At 42.3% G+C, this 20,362-nt stretch overlaps 1 protein-coding gene across 5 annotated transcripts in view; it reads right to left on the reverse strand.

The window, feature by feature from the left end:
• Positions 1–20,362, reverse strand: part of LOC112868244 (piezo-type mechanosensitive ion channel component 2) — a 473,665-nt gene that overhangs the window by 119,110 nt on the left and 334,193 nt on the right. For all 5 annotated transcript variants that reach the window (XM_086682446.1, XM_086682442.1, XM_086682443.1 and 2 more), the window contains exons 8-12: positions 11,732–11,894; positions 8,793–8,912; positions 5,327–5,365; positions 4,251–4,389; positions 1,198–1,346 (exon numbers count right to left, since the gene is read on the reverse strand). In XM_086682446.1, coding sequence (XP_086538572.1) covers positions 1,198–1,346; positions 4,251–4,389; positions 5,327–5,365; positions 8,793–8,912; positions 11,732–11,894 — 610 coding nt within the window. The remainder of the gene's footprint in view (positions 1–1,197; positions 1,347–4,250; positions 4,390–5,326; positions 5,366–8,792; positions 8,913–11,731; positions 11,895–20,362) is intronic.

The following is a 20,362-nucleotide window of genomic DNA, read 5'->3' on the forward strand; positions in this document are numbered from 1 at the left end:
AATATCTTCATTCTATTATCATTAAAGGTGTTCATGGGATCTCACCATTGACCACAAAATGTAGAAGAGTCTTGTGTTAGGTAAGTGTTAGGTGTCTCAAAAATAAATCAGATTTCCCATAAAAGTTTGTTTTTAGGAAGGGGACAAATTAGACTTTCTTATAGCCCCTCTCTCTAGGCCAAAGGATGATGGTGATGATGATGATGATAATGAGGATGAGGATGAGGATGAGGATTTCTGAAACTGTGATGCTGGGGACGGAAGATGTACCTAGAAGTGAGTACAAACATGCATCAACTGAGCACTGAAAATCGGAAAAGCTCTTGGGAACTCTGGCTGCTGGATGTTCATATCAGTAAAAATTTTATTGCAGCTAATATGGACTACAGTTTCACTGAAATTTAAGATAAGTTGTGAATGTAATTCTCCCATGTGAAGAAAATAAAAGCAGTTTATGGACAATCTTGAACACCTTCAGCGTCACATAGAAAAACTACCCAATAGATCCTTTTAAACTGGCAAAACAGGCAACCGTCTCACTTGTAAGGCTAATTTGAGAGAAATGCATTAATATTTAAAAGGAGGTTAAATAAAACAGAACCTGATTTAAAAAAATTTTTTTTAATGTTTTTGTTTATTTTTGAGACCGGGAGAGACAGAGCATGAGCAGGGGAGGGGCAGAGAGAGAGGGAGACACAGAATCCAAAGCAGGCTCCAGGCTCTGAGCTGTCAGCACTGAGCCTGATGCGGGGCTTGAACTCACGGACTGTGAGATCATGACCTGAGCTTAAGTTGGATGCTTAACCGACTGAGCCACCCAGGCGCCCCAGAACCTGATTTTTTTAATGTTTATTTATTTATTTGAGAGAGAGAGCATGCAAGCAAGCAGGGGAGGGACAGAAAGAGAGGGGGACAGAGGATCCGAAGCAGGCTCTACTCTGACAGCAGAGAGTCTGACGTGGGGCTTGAACTCATGAACTGGGAGATCGTGACGTGAACTGAAGTCAGACACTCAACTGACTGAGCCACCCATGTGCCCCAAAACCTGATTTTTGAAATCTGTAGTATAAAGATGCTGGGAAAAATAAATACCCAACCATTCTCTGCCAAGATACTGGAACGATTAGGTATCTGTGCCAGTCACGAGAGGATGGTGGGGCATTTCTTGAGCATGCCGCTGTCCCATTTCATACATACCATCATGGCAATAAGGGCACAGATGTAACTTTGTTTCATAATAAACTGGAACACAGAGACCATGGCATGAACTTTAACACTTCGTTTCTCCTCATGGCTCCTTTCCTCCTCAAAGTCTTCCTTCTCCTCTCCTTCTTCCTCTTTCTTTTCTAGATGGAGAAAAAAATTATGTAACTATTTATGCTAATATGTGAATTCTGGATAAGGGTCCCAACTGCTGCACCACATATATGGTTTTAACAGAGACTTTTATTTAAGACTTCAGAGATTCTTTCCAACTGACAAAGCCCTTCAAATTCAAACAGAATGGCCTGGCCAGCGTAATGGAACCCAGCACTCAGAAATCCCGGAAAGAAAATTTCAATTTGAGAGGAATGGAAAGCAGCCTCAAAGATGGTCCCTAATAATCTCTACCTCCTGGTCTTCATGCCCTTGTGTAGTCCTCATCCCTTGAGTGTGGGTGGGACCTTTGATGAGCTTCTAAAAAGTAGGAGGGATGGAATATGACTTCTAGGATTAAGTTTAAAAAGACTATGGCCTTGCCTTAGGCACCTGGGCACTTTCTCTCATTTCTCACTCATTCTGAGAGAAGCCAGCTGCCATGTTGTACACTGCCCTAAGAAGAGGCCCGGGTGACAGGGAACTGCTGCCTCTGGCCAGCAGTCAGCAAGAACTTGAGGTCAGTCAACAACTACATGGGTAGATGTGAAAGTAGATTCTCCTCAGGTGAGCCTTCAGATGAGACCACAGCCCAAGCCAGCAGCTTATCTACAACATTATCAGAGACCTTGAGTCAGAGAAGCCCATCCTAGTCACACCCGATTCCTGCCCTACAGCAACTATGACACTAAATGTTTTAAGCCCTTAGGTTTGGCCATAATTTGTTATTCAGCAATAGATAATTAATACACGCAGTATCTAGAGTATGGAGAGAATGAAGGTGAAGAAAACCAACCAGCCAGCTAACCAACCAACCATCCAACCACGTTGCCAGCATGAGCTCAGTGGCCCATGGTTTCCTAGGTTATGCCGAAGCAGAAGAGTCACACTAAGGATGAAAGATCATCTTAAAAAGCAAGAGAAAGTGCGGAGGGCTGAGGAGAAGGGGACCAGCAATCGGAAAATACGGGCATAGCACTTAAAGAAGGATTTCTTCTCAAGATCCTCCCCTACTTGTCAGGAAAACTAATTTGAATTCAAAGATGAAGTAATGAGTGCCACATCCCTTCTGTCCTCCTGTTTAAATTAAATGGGCTATGTATATCTGGGTCACACCAGGGAGTCGCTCTACACCATGCTAAGGAAACAGAAACCAGTGAAGAACCAGTGGCCATGCACAGCACCTTGTGCAGGCTCCAGAAGTGAGTCTCTAAGCGAGGGGCTGGTATTTCCTCCTACAGAAGCCTGCTGCCTTCCACCCTTCCACTGTGGGGGCTGAGGATTATAAGGGGAAGGCCACAGATTGGACACAGTGATGAAGAAACGGAATCTGATGGATTTTACAGCTCGTGGCGTTACTTCTCTGCTTGTAACACTGTCTGCATATATACATTCAAATTTAAAAATAACTGTCCAGCTTTTATGTTACCTTTGAAAGTTCAACTTATGATGTGAGTATGTGTGAGTGTGCCTTGTCAGCAGCCAAAATTGTATTCATCTCTTTTTACGTTAGCTATGTGTAAAGAGAAGTGTATCTGGCTGTGACCTGAGCGTCCCAGACTTTAAAAGTCACAAATGCTGGCTCTCGGCCTGCCCCGTGTGATTCTGATGCCAAAGCACTGAAGACCACATTGCAGAAAGTACTGGATTTTCTTGAGATATTCAGTAAGTGAACTGCAAACTAAAACACTTGCAAGTAGGAAGCAGAAATGGGTAATTAACCCATAGAGTCTGGGGCTCTGTGGAGACGGCAGGTGCCATCTAGGGCTGGGGGTATGTGTGGGCTGCTGGGTTAGGGAAGTGAACCTGGTCTGACCTTACTGAGGAAGGCTAGATAGTGTGACTAACCCTTTGTATTGCTAAGTAGATGCCAGGTCAGAGGCAACCTCGGGGTACACTGATAACTATGCAGAACAATACAGTAGAGTAAGTCTGATGAAGAATTATGAACAAAAAATACATTAAGCTTAATGTACCAATCACAGGCTGGATAGTTGCTTGCCATTTACTTAAGGTAGGATCAGGTGTAACAACTCCAGGGTCAGTTCCATATAAATAGAAAAATCCAGTACAGTTTTGCAGCCACTTTGATGCAAACTGCGTACTCTGCCTTTTCCCCCCAACAGTAAACTTAGCTAATTCTGTCGTTATGAACTGGTGATTGGCATGATCCCCGTCAGCGCAGTGACAACAGTGGTTGAGTCAACGCTTGCCTCGCAGGAGTGAGGGGCTAGTGTTGCCAGATATTCACATTCTTCAAGAGATTCCAGAAATTTCCGTATCTCAGAGCTGCAGCTTTTAAAATGTGGGTTACTTTTTTTTTTCATTTTAGAAAATGCTGCATAGGCCAAACAAAACAAAATAAAACACAACCCAAGTCAAAGCCACCAATTTGTCATCTCTAGTATCCGCCTGCTTTCCTTCAACATAATAAACTGAGAGAAACGCGAAAAAAGGCCTAGTACAAGTTTGAGCCCTCTCCTTTTTTTTTTTATAGACAAAGTAAACTCTTTCTAAAAATGGTCATCCATTAACCAGCAAAACTATTAACCATGATTACAATATCAAATTATACAAAAACCCAAACACACGCACACACACAAAGGTTTAACACTGTAAGTTGATGTGTTTGAAATAACTGTTTACCTTTTATTTTTCAGAGTTTGCCCCAATTATACCATTTATTTTATATACAAGGATAAAATACACAGAGAAATACCCTAGGGAAAAATAGAGAACTTGAGGAAATGAGCTTAATGATACTGACCATGGAAGACAATGCCCGTGTTAAAAGGAGAAAGAACCAACACAATAAACAATAAACAAGATACAGAGAGATGTTGAGCGTGTGCACGAGAGGAGATCAAAGTTGAGGTATGATGTGCATCCCTTACCTGAGGAGTCTTCAGAGGGCTCCCACCGGTACTGTGGGGTGGAGTACAGGTCGGCTTTGGCGGGGCCGTTCTCTACGGGGAGACTGGGGTGGATGGTGTGGTAGTCTACGGGATTGCCATTCACGGTCACCAGCAGGCCCTGCCAGGGGAGCACGGGGCAAAGGCACAGCTGTGACAGCAGTTCCAGTTTTCAATGTGGATATACCACCTCCTTCCCTTACGCTAGAAAGGCATAACTCAACAGTGAAGAACTAAACGGAAGCCGGACAACTAATCAAGTATCCGCTTTAGAAAGATGAATTGCGTACATTCATTCCTGTGTCCAAATCTATTTTCCACAGAGTGGTCCCAGTAAAAATTTAATCTGATCTTGTCTTGCACTTCTGCTAAACACCATGCAAGGCACCCTCTGTTCTAGGTATCAAGTGTAAATCCTGGAAAAGGCTGGCTGAGCCTTGCTGATCTGGTGTGATCATCTCTCCAGCCTCTGTTCTGATGGCCTCTCTCCCAGCCATCCCTCCAGCTAGTGCAACTCCAGATGGTTCCTAGGCCCCAGCCAGAGCACCCCTGTCCACACTTAGCACATCTGCGCATAGGACTAATGTAGTCTCATTAGCTGGCACCCCCTCTTGAGATCATTGCTGATGCTTTGCAATTTCTGTGCTGAAGCATTTCGTACACTAAGTGCGATTTCTTGTTTTGTTTTTTTTTGTTTGTTTGTTTTTTTGCCTCTTTGGCTTTACGATATAAATATACATGTGTGTGTGTCCATGAACATGCAAGACTTCCTATTCAAATTATGTAATAGGTCTATCTGCAGAGCAAAATGCTTTTACAAACTCTCCAATGTGGCTTTTTACAAGTTTAAATATATTTTGTATGACTATACGCACGCTCATGTTACATGAGTTAGTGTTTCAACAGCAATAAACCAGATATAATTTCTACAAAAAATTATTCAAAAACTTCTGGAAATTTTATAGATTATTAAAATATACTCAAAGGAGCTAATTCCATTTATATCACTTTTACATCACTTACACGAGCATAAATGATAATTCTAAAAATATACTAACATCAGATGGTTTGTAGTCATCTTGGGTCATGGATAAAAGCTGCGAAAAGCAATGCAGGACAGCAATGTTAATATGTAAGCAAAAAGCATGGTAAAGTTTATACATATCTATAAAGTTTTACTTTACACATACCCATTCTTTCAACTAGCTGGATGCTAGTATGTTAAAACTGCCATGCAGAATATAAAGGGACAAGTCATTGAACTGGCTGTTGCTGTTTATTACAACCGTTTTACAGCTGCTGATGTTAACGTTTAATTGTGACAGCAAACAACCAGTCATAAACCACATGACTTCAAAAGCTGATCATGTTTTTCAACTGTTTTGTTCTAATAGAATAAGCTGCTTCATTTAATACTCCTAAGACCCTTTGAGACGTCTGCAAAATTCTGAAAATATTTACTTTTCAATAGAAGTTTCATAATAGAAGTTTCATAATAAAGCAAAATTGATTTGTAATGTGTGGGGTGAGATTATTTTTAAGATTTGCATATTGTCTACCACAAAATAATTATTACATGACTGTGCTTTAAATTTTTTTTTTTTCAACATTTATTTATTTTTGGGACAGAGAGAGACAGAGCATGAACGGGGGAGGGGCAGAGAGAGAGGGAGACACAGAATCGGAAACAGGCTCCAGGCTCTGAGCCATCAGCCCAGAGCCTGACGCGGGGCTCGAACTCACGGACCGCGAGATCGTGACCTGGCTGAAGTCAGACGCTCAACCGACTGCGCCACCCAGGCGCCCCAGACTGTGCTTTAAATTTTTTTGAACGTTTATTTATTTTTGAGAGAGAGAGAGAGAGAGAAATGTGAGAGGGGGAGGGCAGAGAGAGAGTGAAACACAGAATCAGAAGCAGGCTCCAGGCTCTGAGCTGTTAGCACAGAACCTGATGCGGGGCTTGAACTCACGAGCTGTGAGATCATGACCTGGGCTGAAGTCGGAGGCTCAACCGACCAAGCCACCCAGGCACCCTAATGACTGTGCTTTTAAACTATATTAGTGCCAGGTGGTTTGGACCCTCCTCAAATAATAAGTGTTTGCTGTTCTGTGTTCTGCGTGATTCTCCGACCATTTTGGATCAGGACTCATTTATAATTATAAACATCACGGAGAGTCCCAAAGAGTTTTAATAATATGGCTCTTATCCATCAATATCTACTATGCTAGAAATTAAAATTGAGGCATTTAAAAATATTTGTTAGTTTGTTCAATTTTTCTTAAAATTTAACATGCTAATAAAAATCATTTTGTTCAAACAGTTGTATTTAAAAAAACCAAACAGCGAAAGAAGTGGTATTATTTTATACTTTTGCGTATCTTTTTAATATCTGGCGTAAATGAAGACAGCTGGATTCTCATATCTGTTCGTGTGCTCAATCTGCCATGAGGTGTTATTCTGGCTGAAGTATATGGGGAAAATTTGGCTTCAGCGAGCTATGTAGTTGGAAAAGGAAAGAGTATTTCAGAAGTCTAGCCAGGCAATTGTGGGCAGTTTTTTTGGTTTCTTTTCTTTTTAATACTACACCAAACTCAACAAGTGGTAGTAACCGGAAGATTAGTTGCAACATGGAATCTGAAAGTCTATCAGTGAACTTTTTACACTCTGTTACCTTAAAGTCCAATGACGCATTTCACGTGTTGGTGATTTGCTCCAGTGAGTTATACAGTCTCCCAAATACTGACACATTTCGTTACACAATATTTAAAACACACACGTGTTAATATCACCACTGATCTCATCAGAGAGGTGCTCAGTATTGGGAAGTTTCCCAGCTCTGAAGAGTGGACGCAAGTTTTCTAATATTCTAATCTTCACTCATAAGTTCAAGTGTTACCATTGGCAATAAATGCTGTCTGTTGCGTGCCTTGAAGTGACGGGCTCACTTCTCTTCTTTTCCAGTAACTATCTGCCAAATACCCATCCCTGAATCACCATAATTTGTCTCCTAGCAGCTCTGTCAAGTGAATCTGGTGTGCGGTGGGCAACGGCTAGTTCAGTTCACGCTTCCTACAACCAGCCAAGTGCTTTTCGCCAAGATGCTCATCACACGTTTGCAGGCGGTACTTTGTGGCGACTTCCCTTTTTACCACATGGGATATTAAACAGATGTGAGCTCTGATGTGGAGATTTAAAAAAAAAAACGGTAACTATTTCTGGTTCATCAAGGATATTCTTTTTTTTTTTTAATTAATTTTATCTCATCAAGGATATCCTTAAATGAAATTGGCCTTCCTGCTCTGATTTCTGTGAGTGCGTGGTGGGGAAGGGCAGGACCGCGGCTGTAGGGTTTCGTGCCACGGCCTCAGTCTGTGTTTTTGTGTCACCAGAACAAAGGTCAGCACAGGGGGAAAAGGCACATATTTTAAATATTATTTCAAAAGTAGTTTTGAACCTGTGGATCCCTGTGAGGGTCTCAGGAATCCCCGGAGGTCCACGGACCTCAATTTGAAAAACTCCTGAGCCATCCTCTATCGCTATCTGTCCTTAGGAACAGGGGCAGGATAACCGGACACATGACATGATGAGAGAAAGAGAAAGGTCCCTGGAAATCCTCACACATCTAAGGGAACCACATGTACTCCGCACAACTGTCTGCTGTCTTAAGCAGCCCATTCACTGTGTAGCCCTCTCTCTTGATATGACATGACATGACGTGACATGACATGACATGACAGCCATGCTTAGAATAAGACCATGTGCCTTAAGGAAACTAGCCTGCCACCAAATACATCAGAGAATCTACTCCTCAATTCTCTAACATGCCAGGAAGTAAATGCTTTGTGTTTGTCATTACCACGTTACAAATGGGCAATTTTTAACAAGTCAATATGGCGCTGAGTTGAGTTCAAAATGGTCAATAAAGAATCAAAAGGTTACGTGAATTACCCATTGTGACTCACTTTTCCTCATCAACCCATACTGTTGCCTCAGAGTGGTAGGAGATACTTAATCATATTCGTATCGACTGTTTTGTTCTTCTCTAAGTGGTTACTTGAGTTATTATTGGGGCCGGCTACCCGATACAGTGAAATCATTTTCTGCAATGTATTACAACACTAACACTTTCCCTGCCAGTTGGGTTGCTTTGTTATATTTTGTTAGTTTAAAATACAAAGCTTTTTTTTTTTTTTTAATTAAGAACAATCTTTCTTTTTAGGATTAAGAGACCTCAGTAGAAAGTGCTGCAATATGAAATGGTGTTCTCATGGGGTATTATGGAACCATGTATTTCCTTCAGAAGCACTGGGTTCTCCTCTCTGAATAGAGCGCTCTGCTCTCGAGACATCAAAATCAACCTATTTCTATAAACTATGAGCAATCTGACTTTGCACGTATCAAACTATTTCTATAAACTATGAGCAATCTGACTTTGCACGTGATACATGGCTCATGTTCAGCAACATTAAGACAAAAGTAGCAAAATTCGTTAGGAAAACAGAAACTGATTTCTTGTGGCTTACTTTTCTCTCATCCGTTGGGTACTGTGTGGCATACCACAGGCTTCGCCTCCTCTCAGCTGTTATTTGGATGGGGCTACAAGCCAGGGTTCTGTCCTCTTCTTTGGTCCTGTCATCCTGCACCTAAGACACAGAATAACCCACAGGGCCAGCTCTGCTTCCTGGAGCAGTTCCCTCTGTGGCTTGGGTGACCCAGAGAGAGCTTTTCGTCTTTGCTCCAGTTTTTAAGTTAATGTATACAATATGTGGGGTTTTATCAAGACGCTTTGGGCATGACACCAATACCACCCTGTAAATGCTAAGCACATCAATGTTAAATGTTCCTGATCCCTCCTAGGCCCCATGAATCACAGAGATACGCTTCAGTGTTAAATAGCCACAGCTTCTCGCTGTGTATTCCAAACTGTAGTAGAAGGCAGCTATGTACAGGGTTCTTAAAGGAAGAACTTCCAAAAAAGTGCTCAATGAACTGTGTAAGCCATCCATGGACAATCTTTAATTAAGAAGAAATTTATTAAAGGTGGAATCATCTAGAGCTTATACACATGAGTAAGGAAGAACATATCTAATGCACAAAACTGTCACCTTGCCTTATGGGACACTGGCCTAAATTAGGCAATTGGTCTAGAAGAGATGATGATGGAGAGAGTGTAAGGGGCAGAATACACTGGGTGCTTTTGTATGGTTTCTGAACAAAAGTGCTCCAAAAAAGGGCTTTACCACACCGTTGACACCGGAGGGCAGGAAGGGAACTTAGCCTTAGTGCCCAATTTCCTGGTTCTAGTGTGCCAGGGTAGAGTAGTCATGGGGGGCACCCAAATGCCCTGGTGGGAGCCCATATATTATTTAACTCTCGACACCTGTTTCTGTTTCTGTCTCTCTCTCTCTCTCTCTCTCTGTCTCTCTCTCTCTCTGTCTCTCTCTCAAACATGCATCATAGACTTTTACCTCAGGACTCACATTTGATAGCTGACATTTTTCATGAAGGGTGCCAGGTCATCTGGAACTATGATATAACCAGCTACCTGCCTTCCATCAGTGCCTCAATGACAAAGTGCTGTGTCCCAGCACATTTAAAATATAGGCCCTTTGAAATGTTGACACTGGTATGAATTAGGCCCTGTTCTCCACACACGCTTCTAGACACTGTGGTCTGTAATCTTGCTATTAACTCTACCTTCCTTCATCCCCAGATGGCCCAAGGCTGAGGAAGCCAAATGTCTCTTGGGCCTATGGGACTATAATGTGGCCTTCACCCACTATGGAAGCATGACAACAGGGGTCACATGCTCCTGGCATGCTGGGGGTGCTGAGATACCCCCCAGAGAAAGTGAAGGACACCTGTGACTCTTATTAACTTGAATGCCTTAATTTCCATCCCTCATAGGACACTGTTCAGAGACCATCCCCGTAACATATTTTAATTTCTTTTGTATCCACTTTCATTTGTGCAATGTGCACACCCTTTACCTTCTGTGTGTTTGTGGACGAAATGAACACAATGACTTCACTTGAGAGCATTTTACTGGCACATTCAAACTTTGAGAACTGGAGGAAACTGTGACCATAAAATGATGGGGATTCCTTATGACCCCAGAAAACATTTTGTTACATGAAGCTGCTATCGATGGCCCAAAGACACCATATGAGAATCCTGTGAACAAGGCTGCCTCTGTGGCCCTTGGGTCTGCCTTCCCAGTGGGGACAATGGATCACCAGTGGGGCACAGGACAGCGCCCCATTTCTGCAGGTAGCAGTTCTGCTGGGGACGGACGAGACACGCGTCTCACCCAGTTCCACTGTGCTATGTGACTTGGATCCCACTTACTTGTTTGGACTGCTTTTTCTCTTCTGGAACGTCCAGTTCCCCCGGGGCACCTTGCCTAGGGCAATGCTCTATGCCTGGCCCCCAGCTTCATGTCTGAGAGCGTTTGCTTTCAATAAATATTTGCTGTCTGCTTGTCAGATGAACTGAATGGATGTGTAGATACAGTCTTGTGGGTGTGAACACAGAAAAAGCCCTAACCTAGAAGTGACAGGAGAGGAGGCGTGACTTCACGCAGATGGGCTTCCTTTCAGTGAGCTCCCCCCGCCCCCCAGAAGGTGCTGGATGAGAGGTGTGACCATCGTTGTCTACACTACTTTCCTCCCTCATGTGCCAACAAGCTCCCTTACAACTCAGCTTCTTATAGTCAATTATGGGGAAAAATGAAAGGGGCTGATGTTTTCTGTCACCAAAAAAGGAAAAGAGAGAAGCTACCCAGACTCTCTGGTCCTGCCCTCAAAAGTGCCTTGCCCTTGTTAATACCTCACAGGAATAAATCACTCCTCTGTCGTGCCTGAAGGAGACCCCCAAGTCCCCATGCCTCACAGTGGGGGTACTCAGAAGGCTACAGGCCCCGCTGAGAGCTGGGGTGTCCCTATCTCATCCTCAGACGTTAGAGGTCAGAGAAGTTTCTGAAACTCCAGTCACCATGATAACAGGCTGTGTAGTCACTGAAGCTCTCGCTTTGCTGTCAAACATGAGTTTGACTCTGATTCCTACCGCTCAGACCAATGGACCTCTCTAACCTCGTTCTCCTCATCTCCAAGATGGGTATGATACTATTCTAATTCTTTCAGAGTTGTGCAGTGAATTCAGTGAGATAATGTCTATGGACACCATCGTATGGCATTAAGTGCTCAATGCAAATGTGTTCCATTCTCCTCACCAGGGACCATTCTCAGCAGCACGTGGTGATGTATTGAAGAGACCAGGCTTTGTTATGAGAGCACTTGCATTTGCATAGTGCTCTGTGCTGAAATAAGGCACCAGAACTAGAACACTCCAGTTGTTTTGGAATATAGCCTTGACCGCTCAGTAGTTAGTAGGAATGAACCACTTCTCCTGGAGTTTCCAGGTTCCTTGGCATATCAGATCACCAAAACCCTTTTATCCTTACAAGGGGTTCCTGCAGCCAGATGCGGATCAGAGTTGCCAGCGTATAGTACATCACCAGCAGGACTATGGGGTTGGCATGGTGATACCATGACAGGTCTGGGTTTGCTACGATCTTCCACGTGCTGGAACAGTCCGTTTGAATGACTGATTTGATACCAAACAACCTGTTTAAAAACAAAGAAAAACATCAGAAAAATACAATAAACTATATGTCCCTAACATAAAATAAAAGCAGGTTTTGGGGGGCGCCGGGGTGGCTCAGCCGGTTGAGCGTCCGACTTTGGCTCAGGTCATGATCTCGCGGTTCGTGGGTTCCAGCCCCGCGTCGGGCTCTGTGCTGACAGCTCAGAACCTGGAACCTGCTTCAGATTCTGTGTCTCCCTCTCTCTCCGCCCCTCCCCTGCTCGAGCTCTGTCTCTCTCTCTCTCAAGAATAAATAAACATTACGAAAAATTAAAAAAAAAATCTTGTTTTTAATATACTCATGAGCTAGTCCTAGGTTAATCCATCCTACTCTAGATATTTCATTACTCTTATATATACAACTACATCTTTGTTAGTTTCAATTTTTTTAATGTTTTTTTTTTTTTGTTTTTTGAGAGACAGACAGACCAGGAGCAGGGGAAGGGCAGAGAGAGAGGGAGACACAGAATCCAAAGCAAGCTCCAGGCTCTGGGCTGTTAGCACAGAGCCCGACGTGGGTCTTGAACCCACGGACCGTGAGATCATGACCTGAGATGAAGTCGGACACTTAACCAACTGAACCACCCAGGTCCCCCTATACAACTACATCTTTAAATGACATACGTATGCATGTACATAATATACATATAAAATATACATCCTGAAATCATATATATATACACACATATATATATATGAGTGTGTGTGTGTGTTAGTGTGTGTTAGTATGTGTGCATGTGTGCAAAATCGATGCCAATATTGTTTTCATACTGGTTGAAAAATCTAATACTATCTAATCCAATACTATGTAATATTAATACCATTAATCTAAGTCCTTGCTCCTTTTAAAAATTTACATTTAAAAAATATTATTTATTTTTGGGAGAGTGCAAGTGGGGATGGGACAGAGGGGGACAGAAGATCTGAGAAGGACTCTGCATTGACAGGTTGACAGCGGTGAGCCCAGTGTGGGACTCGAACTCACGAAGCACAAGATCATGACCTGAGTCAAAGTCGGATGCTCAGCTGACTGAGCCACCCAGGTGCCCCTAGAAATTTACATTTTAATTGCCATTGAACCCTATTAAATCCCCGCATTACTGAAATGTCAAGTATGTGGTAACATGTTACTAAGTTCAGCTAAATGAGCACTTATTTTGTTTTTAGCAGGATTTAGCATTAGCTCTTCAGCTAATGCTGATGTTTTTGGGCAAATATTGAAATTGGACTCAGTTCTGTGATTCAGTCATAAAAGCCAGATTATTATATACTAGAGTTTCTGGAAGATACGTTTCTGTCAAATTTTATTTATGGGCAATTTATCTTAAAGCCTTATAATTAATTCTTTATTTTGAAATACAACTTTATGAGGCTTATTAAATTTTGAAATGATTTTATGTTATTTCTACTATATAACAGAATGAATCTGATTAGATATTGGGAAATTATATAGACATGATTCATTTAGAAATTCACTTTATATGGACTTTTTCTAAGAAAGGATTTTACAAAGTGAATAAAACTTTTACATGAAATGAGTCTCGTATCTCTCTCGGTGCCTGGGCGGCTCTGTCGGTTAAATGTCCTTGATTTTGGCTCAAGTCATGATCTCATGGTTCATGAGATCAAGCCCCGCCATTGGGCTCTGTGATGACAGCATGGAGCCTGCTTGGGATTCTCTCTCCCTCTCTTGCTCTCTGCCCCTCCCTCTGCTCACGTGAGCTCTCCCTCTCAAAATAAATAAATAACCATTAAAAAAACACAAAAAGTGAGTCTCATGTCTTTCTACTGTTTGTATCTTTCATATGTGAACTTCCTTTAATTTTTAAGTTACGTTCTTCATTCAGTTATAAGCTCTTCAAGGACTGCATGCCCATCACTTGTAAGACCACTTGGAAAACCTCTCAGGGCTATTACTGTTTTCTCGTATGAGGCTAGTGCCGTATTAGTGAATTGTTCGACATAGATTTTAAAGAAAGCTAAATAGAAACTAAACTTTCTTCAATTTTATCAGAAAAAAAAAAGTTAACTAGAACTTGGTCTTCCTATAGGTCTTTTCTTCCCAAGTCTAGGCAGATTTTTTTATAGTTAGCATTAGAAAGAAAATTTCCTGCTAACAAAACTTATGTCCCCCTTAGAGTGGTAGAACACTGGGAAATTGTTTTTGCAGTCCCAGATTAAAACGTCAATTTCTTGTATACAGTGCACAGAACTGAAAGTGTTTAGATTTAGAATCAATTGTTAGCTGAAAGTCTCTGTTTTAACGAAGTGGTAGGTTTCAGCCCCCAAGTCTCTCATCTTCTTGTCCCACAGCTAGCACACATGCTAGAAATGACCTCCTCGATCATCAGTTTCCAAATACCTGTCTTGCCCCATCAGAAAGTCTGTAGGAATTTCTGCAGCTGTCTGTAAACTGAACCACGTGCCTCCTAAAAGACTTGGTATCACATCGAGACCCCACACCTTACTGTTGATATCATAGTTTATTCCAAACTGATTTTGCACATTTTATAAGAATATTGAGAATCAGTCTCACGTTTTGTACAATGAGTACGGACTAACAGACATGGATACAAGCTACAGAATGACTGACTGTTGTACTTGTAAGGAACTTTTTCTAACAGAGCTATGGAAATATCATTAAGACCTAAGAGTTCTCTTTTCTTGCAAGAAAGAAAGAATTTTTTTTTATTTAAGTAGGCTAGCTCCTATAGAAAAAATTCCTATACAAGATGGGAAGTTTGTACTTCAAGTTTCACATCCTGTCTGGTGCTAAAATTCTAGGAGGCTGTGCAACATCCAACTGTTATTTGACTTGCTTATTAGCTTTTTATTGGGAACCTCACATAATCCAGAATTGCTTCGTAGTACTGATGATACAAAGAAGAGTGAAACCGGAGGGCCGTGCCTCCAGGAAGTGACTCTTGATCTAACCGCAGTGATGTAATGTGACATGCTCCTTTGGGAGAGCAAGATGTGACAGAAACCTTTCCTGTCTGTGGCTGTTTCTGTCTGGGAAGGGTAGTCAGGAAGAAGAATGTGGCATGTCAAGATAGTCCAAAAAGGGGAGATGACTAAATGAGAGAAAAGAGGAGTCCTGTATAATGGCCAGGCTGTGGGACTGGGCTGGGAAGAGAGAGAAACTGGGCACAGTGAGAAGAGCACCCTATTTTTTGTTACGGGAGCATCATTGGATATTTATAAGCTTCCTCCTGTCTTGATGATTCCCACACAACTGCTAGTGCCCTTGCAGTAGCCCTAGTTCAAACTGGTTGAATAAAAGTATCTGTATTGTTTCTCAGTCATTAAAGTACGTAAAAATGACTATCTTTTATCTCTCTCTCCACAGAAATGTCTTTTTGCCAGAGAAGTATATGATGACACAACTTTGGAGTAATGAATTCCTGTTTACTGCTTATTTAGAAGCAGAAAGATAAAGCTTCTCAGATCTTCTGTGTATTTGGAATATCCTTGGATCCCAGGCCAGGTCTATCAATAACAGATGGGAGTGCATTTGGTAGATGGCTCACAGTGTCTGAAAATCCAGTTCCTTGTAAAGCCTAATGGAATTGGGGGTGGGCAGAGGGTGTAAGCACGTGGACAAAGAAAGGACATTTTCCTGGAGATTTTATGCTAACTGCTTAAGGTCTCACAAACTCTTCTAGTTTTCAGAGTACGGCTGGAGACAGCTTCCTGTGTGATCGTCAGTTCCCAGTGGAAACAGATCAGCCCCTTGGGCTACACACTCCAGCCTTGGTATCTGGCCAGTCTTGCTCTGCTATTTCACTCCCAACATCCTGTCCACAGAACAGGTCCTCAGCTTCTCTTCCTGCACAATTACGTAAAGGGCAGTCTCTAGTTTCTCTCCCTTCCACAGCATGACCATTCCCAGAGTAACCTTCAAGAAGGTTCGGGTTCAGCATGCCACCTTCCCCTTCCTACTTCCTATTCATTCACTGCCTGGAGAATACCCCCAAATGCCAGCAAAGTATTGCACGCGTTAGCAGCCAGGTCTCCTCTCCTTTCTCCCTGACGCCATCAACCCAAGCTGCACTAGACTATGTGGGGGTTATCGTAAAATCTTGGTCCCCTTGGTCTTGCTGCTTCTTGTTTTACCAGGGTTATTTCCAGGTAGTTGTGACTTTTCGGGGGGAATTGCCAAATCAACGATTGAGGTGTATGTGCCAGGTAAGCGTTGTCCACTCCTTGGCAATGCAAATCCAAGGTAGCAGGCCAGGCAGGGTTCACAGACTCTCAGACAGATATCTCTCTGGACAACTCCAGGACAAGCCCCACCCCAACCGTATCTCATAATCTATACATATCCATGTATTCCTTCCACGTATGCTCAACCACCTTAAATTATTGCAGAGGTCCCCCAGGATACCAGTGGCCAGGAATACATAATTATATTAACACCACAGCCCAGGAATACATAATTATATTACCACCATAGCCCATCCCCTGAACCCTCATGCTAATTTATGGTAGTTGTTTTTGCTGAAAGCATCAATTCTTGATTCTTTCTTTTGGCCCAGATGGTCTCTACAGTAAATGTGAATTAATACTCCAAAACCAATCTCCATCCCTCTTCATTTTGGCTTCTTTTTCCTATTCCTTTCTGTTTTGGTGGGATAGCCTTGATATCATCAAGGCCTAGCTCTTGGGAGCTAGGGACCCAACCTCTGGGAAATGTATGATTTCTAACTGGAATAAATTTGTCCTTCCCAGTGTATCCACAATAACTATTTGTAGTCATGGTTTGTAATTGCATTATTGTTAGCTTATGTGCTTATGTCTCTGCCCGGCTCGATTCTACTTTCTTCAAAAAAGGATACGTGGGGGCGCCTGGGTGACTCAGTCGCTTGGACATTCGACTTCAGCTCAGGTCATGATCTCGCAGTCCGTGGGTTCAAGCCCCGCGTCGGGCTCTGTGCTGACAGCTCAAAGACTGGAGCCTGCTTTGGAATCTGTGTCTCCCTCCCTCTCTGCCCTGCCCCCCCCCCAACTCATGCTCTGTCTCTCTCACTCTTAAAAATGAATAAATGTTAAAAAATTAAAAAAAAAAAGGGTATGTGTTTTGCCACCTTGCTTTGATGGATGTGCCTAGTGTATAGCAAGTATTAAGTGTAGCTTACTGAGTTGAATTAAAAGCACTAAACACTAAGTTATACCATAAAGGAGAAGTATAGGAGAAGTAGAGACTAAGGGATAGCAAAGTTCCTGCTTTGGAAAAAGAAAAAGAGAAAGACAGGATGGAAAGGAACTATATCACATGTGCATTCTAGAATTTTAGAGAAACATTGCTGTGGCTTAGGCCACACCATCCATGATTTTAGTGCCCTCGGTCCGGGAAATAAGAACACAGAATAAGAGCATAACAAAGGCATCACAAGAACACTTTCGCTAAACAGTATCTTGCATCATATGGAACGGATAATTATTTTTGTTCCCTACAGGTTGCCAAGAAGAATCTTGAACTTCACCTTTTGGATGGATCAATAATTAAATGTATATAGTCAAGAAGTAACTTTTTTTTCAGCCCAAGAGCTCTCCAATTAAGAAGCAATGAGAGATTCAAATATCCAATAAGAGAAAAATATGGAGCAGCCTGGATGGTTCCTTCAAGACCCCCAAACTGCACTTTACTCAGCTTATTATGTCTAAAAATTCATTCCAAGCCTTTTGCTAGAAGAGGACATCACAGCTACAGGAAGTGTCTCTGACCACAGCCCTTTGGTTATTCTTCCCCCGCCCCAGTGTGCAGCTGACTCTCTTAGCTCCGTTGGGGCTCTGGGGGCTCATTGTCAATGCCTCTCCACCTGCCAGGGAGCACTTGCTTTGCACTTTTTTTCCTCTGCCTCCAAAGCACTCATAACATCTGAAAGCATTCGGTGAATGTGAATTGGCAGCATATTTGTTCTGATTCACACATGTTGGCAACTTTATAAAAACTCCACCTGTTTTCAGGTTCACTCCAGACCGTATCTGTTTGGTCGCTAGTCATATACACACCCAGCGATTTGCAAAAAAAAACAAAAAAAACAAAAAAAAACAAAAAACACTATGTAATACTGAAAAAAATACCACGTTTTAAAACAATTTATTTGTGAGGCGCCTGGGTGGCGCAGTCGGTTAAGCGTCCGACTTCAGCCAGGTCACGATCTCGCGGTCCGTGAGTTCGAGCCCCGCATCGGGCTCTGGGCTGATGGCTCAGAGCCTGGAGCCTGTTTCCGATTCTGTGTCTCCCTCTCTCTCTGCCCCTCCCCCATTCATGCTCTGTCTCTCTCTGTCCCAAAAAATAAATAAACGTTGAAAAAAAAAAGTTTAAAAAAAAATAAAAAAAAAAACACAATTTATTTGTGGTAAAATACACATAACATAAAAATTTTCATCTTAAATGTTTAAGGGTCCAGTGCAGTCATATTAACTATACACGCAGTGCTCTGCAACCAATCTCGAGAACTATTTCATCGTGCAAAACTGCAACTCTGTACCTGTTAAACGATAACTCCCTATTCCCCCCTTCCCACAGCTCGTGGCACCTAACCATTCTAATTTCTGTCTCAATGGATATGACTTCTCTAGGTACCTCATACACATGGAATCATGTAGTATGTGTCCTTTGTGTCTGGCTCATTTCACTGAGCATTATGTCCTCAAGGTTCATCCATGTTGTAGCATGCATCGTAATTTCCCTCCTTTTTGAGGTCGAAGAATATTCCATTGTATGTATAGACCATATTTTATTTATCCATTTCTTTATAGATGGACATTTTTCCCTTTAAATAATTATAAATAATGCTGCTATGACCACACATGTACAATTAATTCCCTCTTCAAGTCCTCGCTTTCAATTCTTTTGGACATATACACAGAAGTAGGACTGCTGGATCATATGGTAATTCTATCTGCAATTTTTTGAGGAACCTTCGAACCTTCCATCATGGCTGTGCCATTTTACATTCCCGCCAACAGAGCAGAAGGGCTCTAGTTTCCCCATATCATTCCCAACACTTGTTGTTTTCTATTTTTTGATAGTAGCCATCCTAATGGGTGTGAGGTTGGGCAACACACTTTTTATTTAGCCTTTTCCTCTCCAGAGCTCAGGGCTCTTTATAATCTAGACCTCTTATGATACAGGGAGGCATATCCTTCAGTTAAATAAACACTGCTAACTAGAATGGATTAGTACACAGTTAGGTTGATAGAAGGCTGGGCAGGTTTTAAATCCTCTTATGAAACCAGGGAATCTATTCTTTCCAACTAGAGTAAAATGACTGTTTTGGGGCAACAACTGTCTGGAGAAACTATCTTTTAACAATCTTCGCATTTTAAACTTAGATCCTTTAATGAAAATAAATGGGGGACTGAATGGAGGGAAGAAATAGAAAGGGAAGGAGAGGAAGCTATTTCTCAGGGAGTCTGCGTGCCAAGTGCAGGCTGTAGGGCAGAAACCAAGCTCAGAAAGGAGGAGGCTTCCTAAAGAATCCGCGCAGCTCCATCAAGATGAAGATTTTCACACTGTCAGAACTCCAGGGTGCTCAGCCATTTCTATTCTCACTCAGACTTCTCCCCTTCCCTGCCAAGGAGTTTGATGGCAGATGCCAAGGGTCTCAGTGCTCACTATGGAGAGCCCCCATGCTGAGTATTGTGGAGGTTCACGAAATACAAGAAGCCAACCAGCGGTCATTATCACTGACCAGTTGTACACACTTACCTGACTCAGGTGAGTATCCAGGAACAAGCAGCAAGTAGAGTTCAAAGAGGGACAGGTGAAGCCTCATCTCTGTAAACCAGTCGGGGTTCAGAGGGAAGCACAGAGCCTTTGAGTATAAAGCCAGCCATAACCACAGCTGCCCAGAAAAGGTCTTTGGGGACCTGACACTTTACACAAACATGGGTACCCTAAAGAAGCTTGTGGAAGTAACTCAGGGGAAAATCACCAACCGCCTAAAAATAACTGACTTTTCTTTTTCTTCCATCTCTGCCTACTCTTTCCCGACTCTAACGACCATAAGTCTAAGGGTAACAAAATGTGGGTTTATTTTTTATTTTTAAATTTTTTTATGTTTATATCTGAGACAGAGAGAGACAGAGCATGAGTGGGGGAGGGGCAGAGAGAGAGGGAGACACAGAATCAGAAGCAGGCTCTGAGCTGTCAGCATGGAGCCTGGTGTGGGGCTCGAACTCACAAACCGTGAGATCATGATCTGAGCCGAAGTCGGTCGCTCAATCGACTGAGCCACCCAGGCGCCCCAATGTGGGTTTATTTTTAAAGGTTAAAAAAATGTGATGAAGAGTCAGTGGTATATATTCTATAATATTTTGATTATAAAATGAATCCCTTGAATTAAATGGCCTTAGCATGAACTCATAATAAACTTGAAAATAATCAAAAGCTATAGGGCTCAATGGAAAGAACAGGAATATACGTAAAGACTCACAT

This window comes from Puma concolor, chromosome D3 (genome assembly GCF_028749965.1).
Source record: "Puma concolor isolate L17-30 chromosome D3, mPumCon1.1.hap2, whole genome shotgun sequence".
Taxonomy (NCBI): Eukaryota; Metazoa; Chordata; class Mammalia; order Carnivora; family Felidae; genus Puma; species Puma concolor.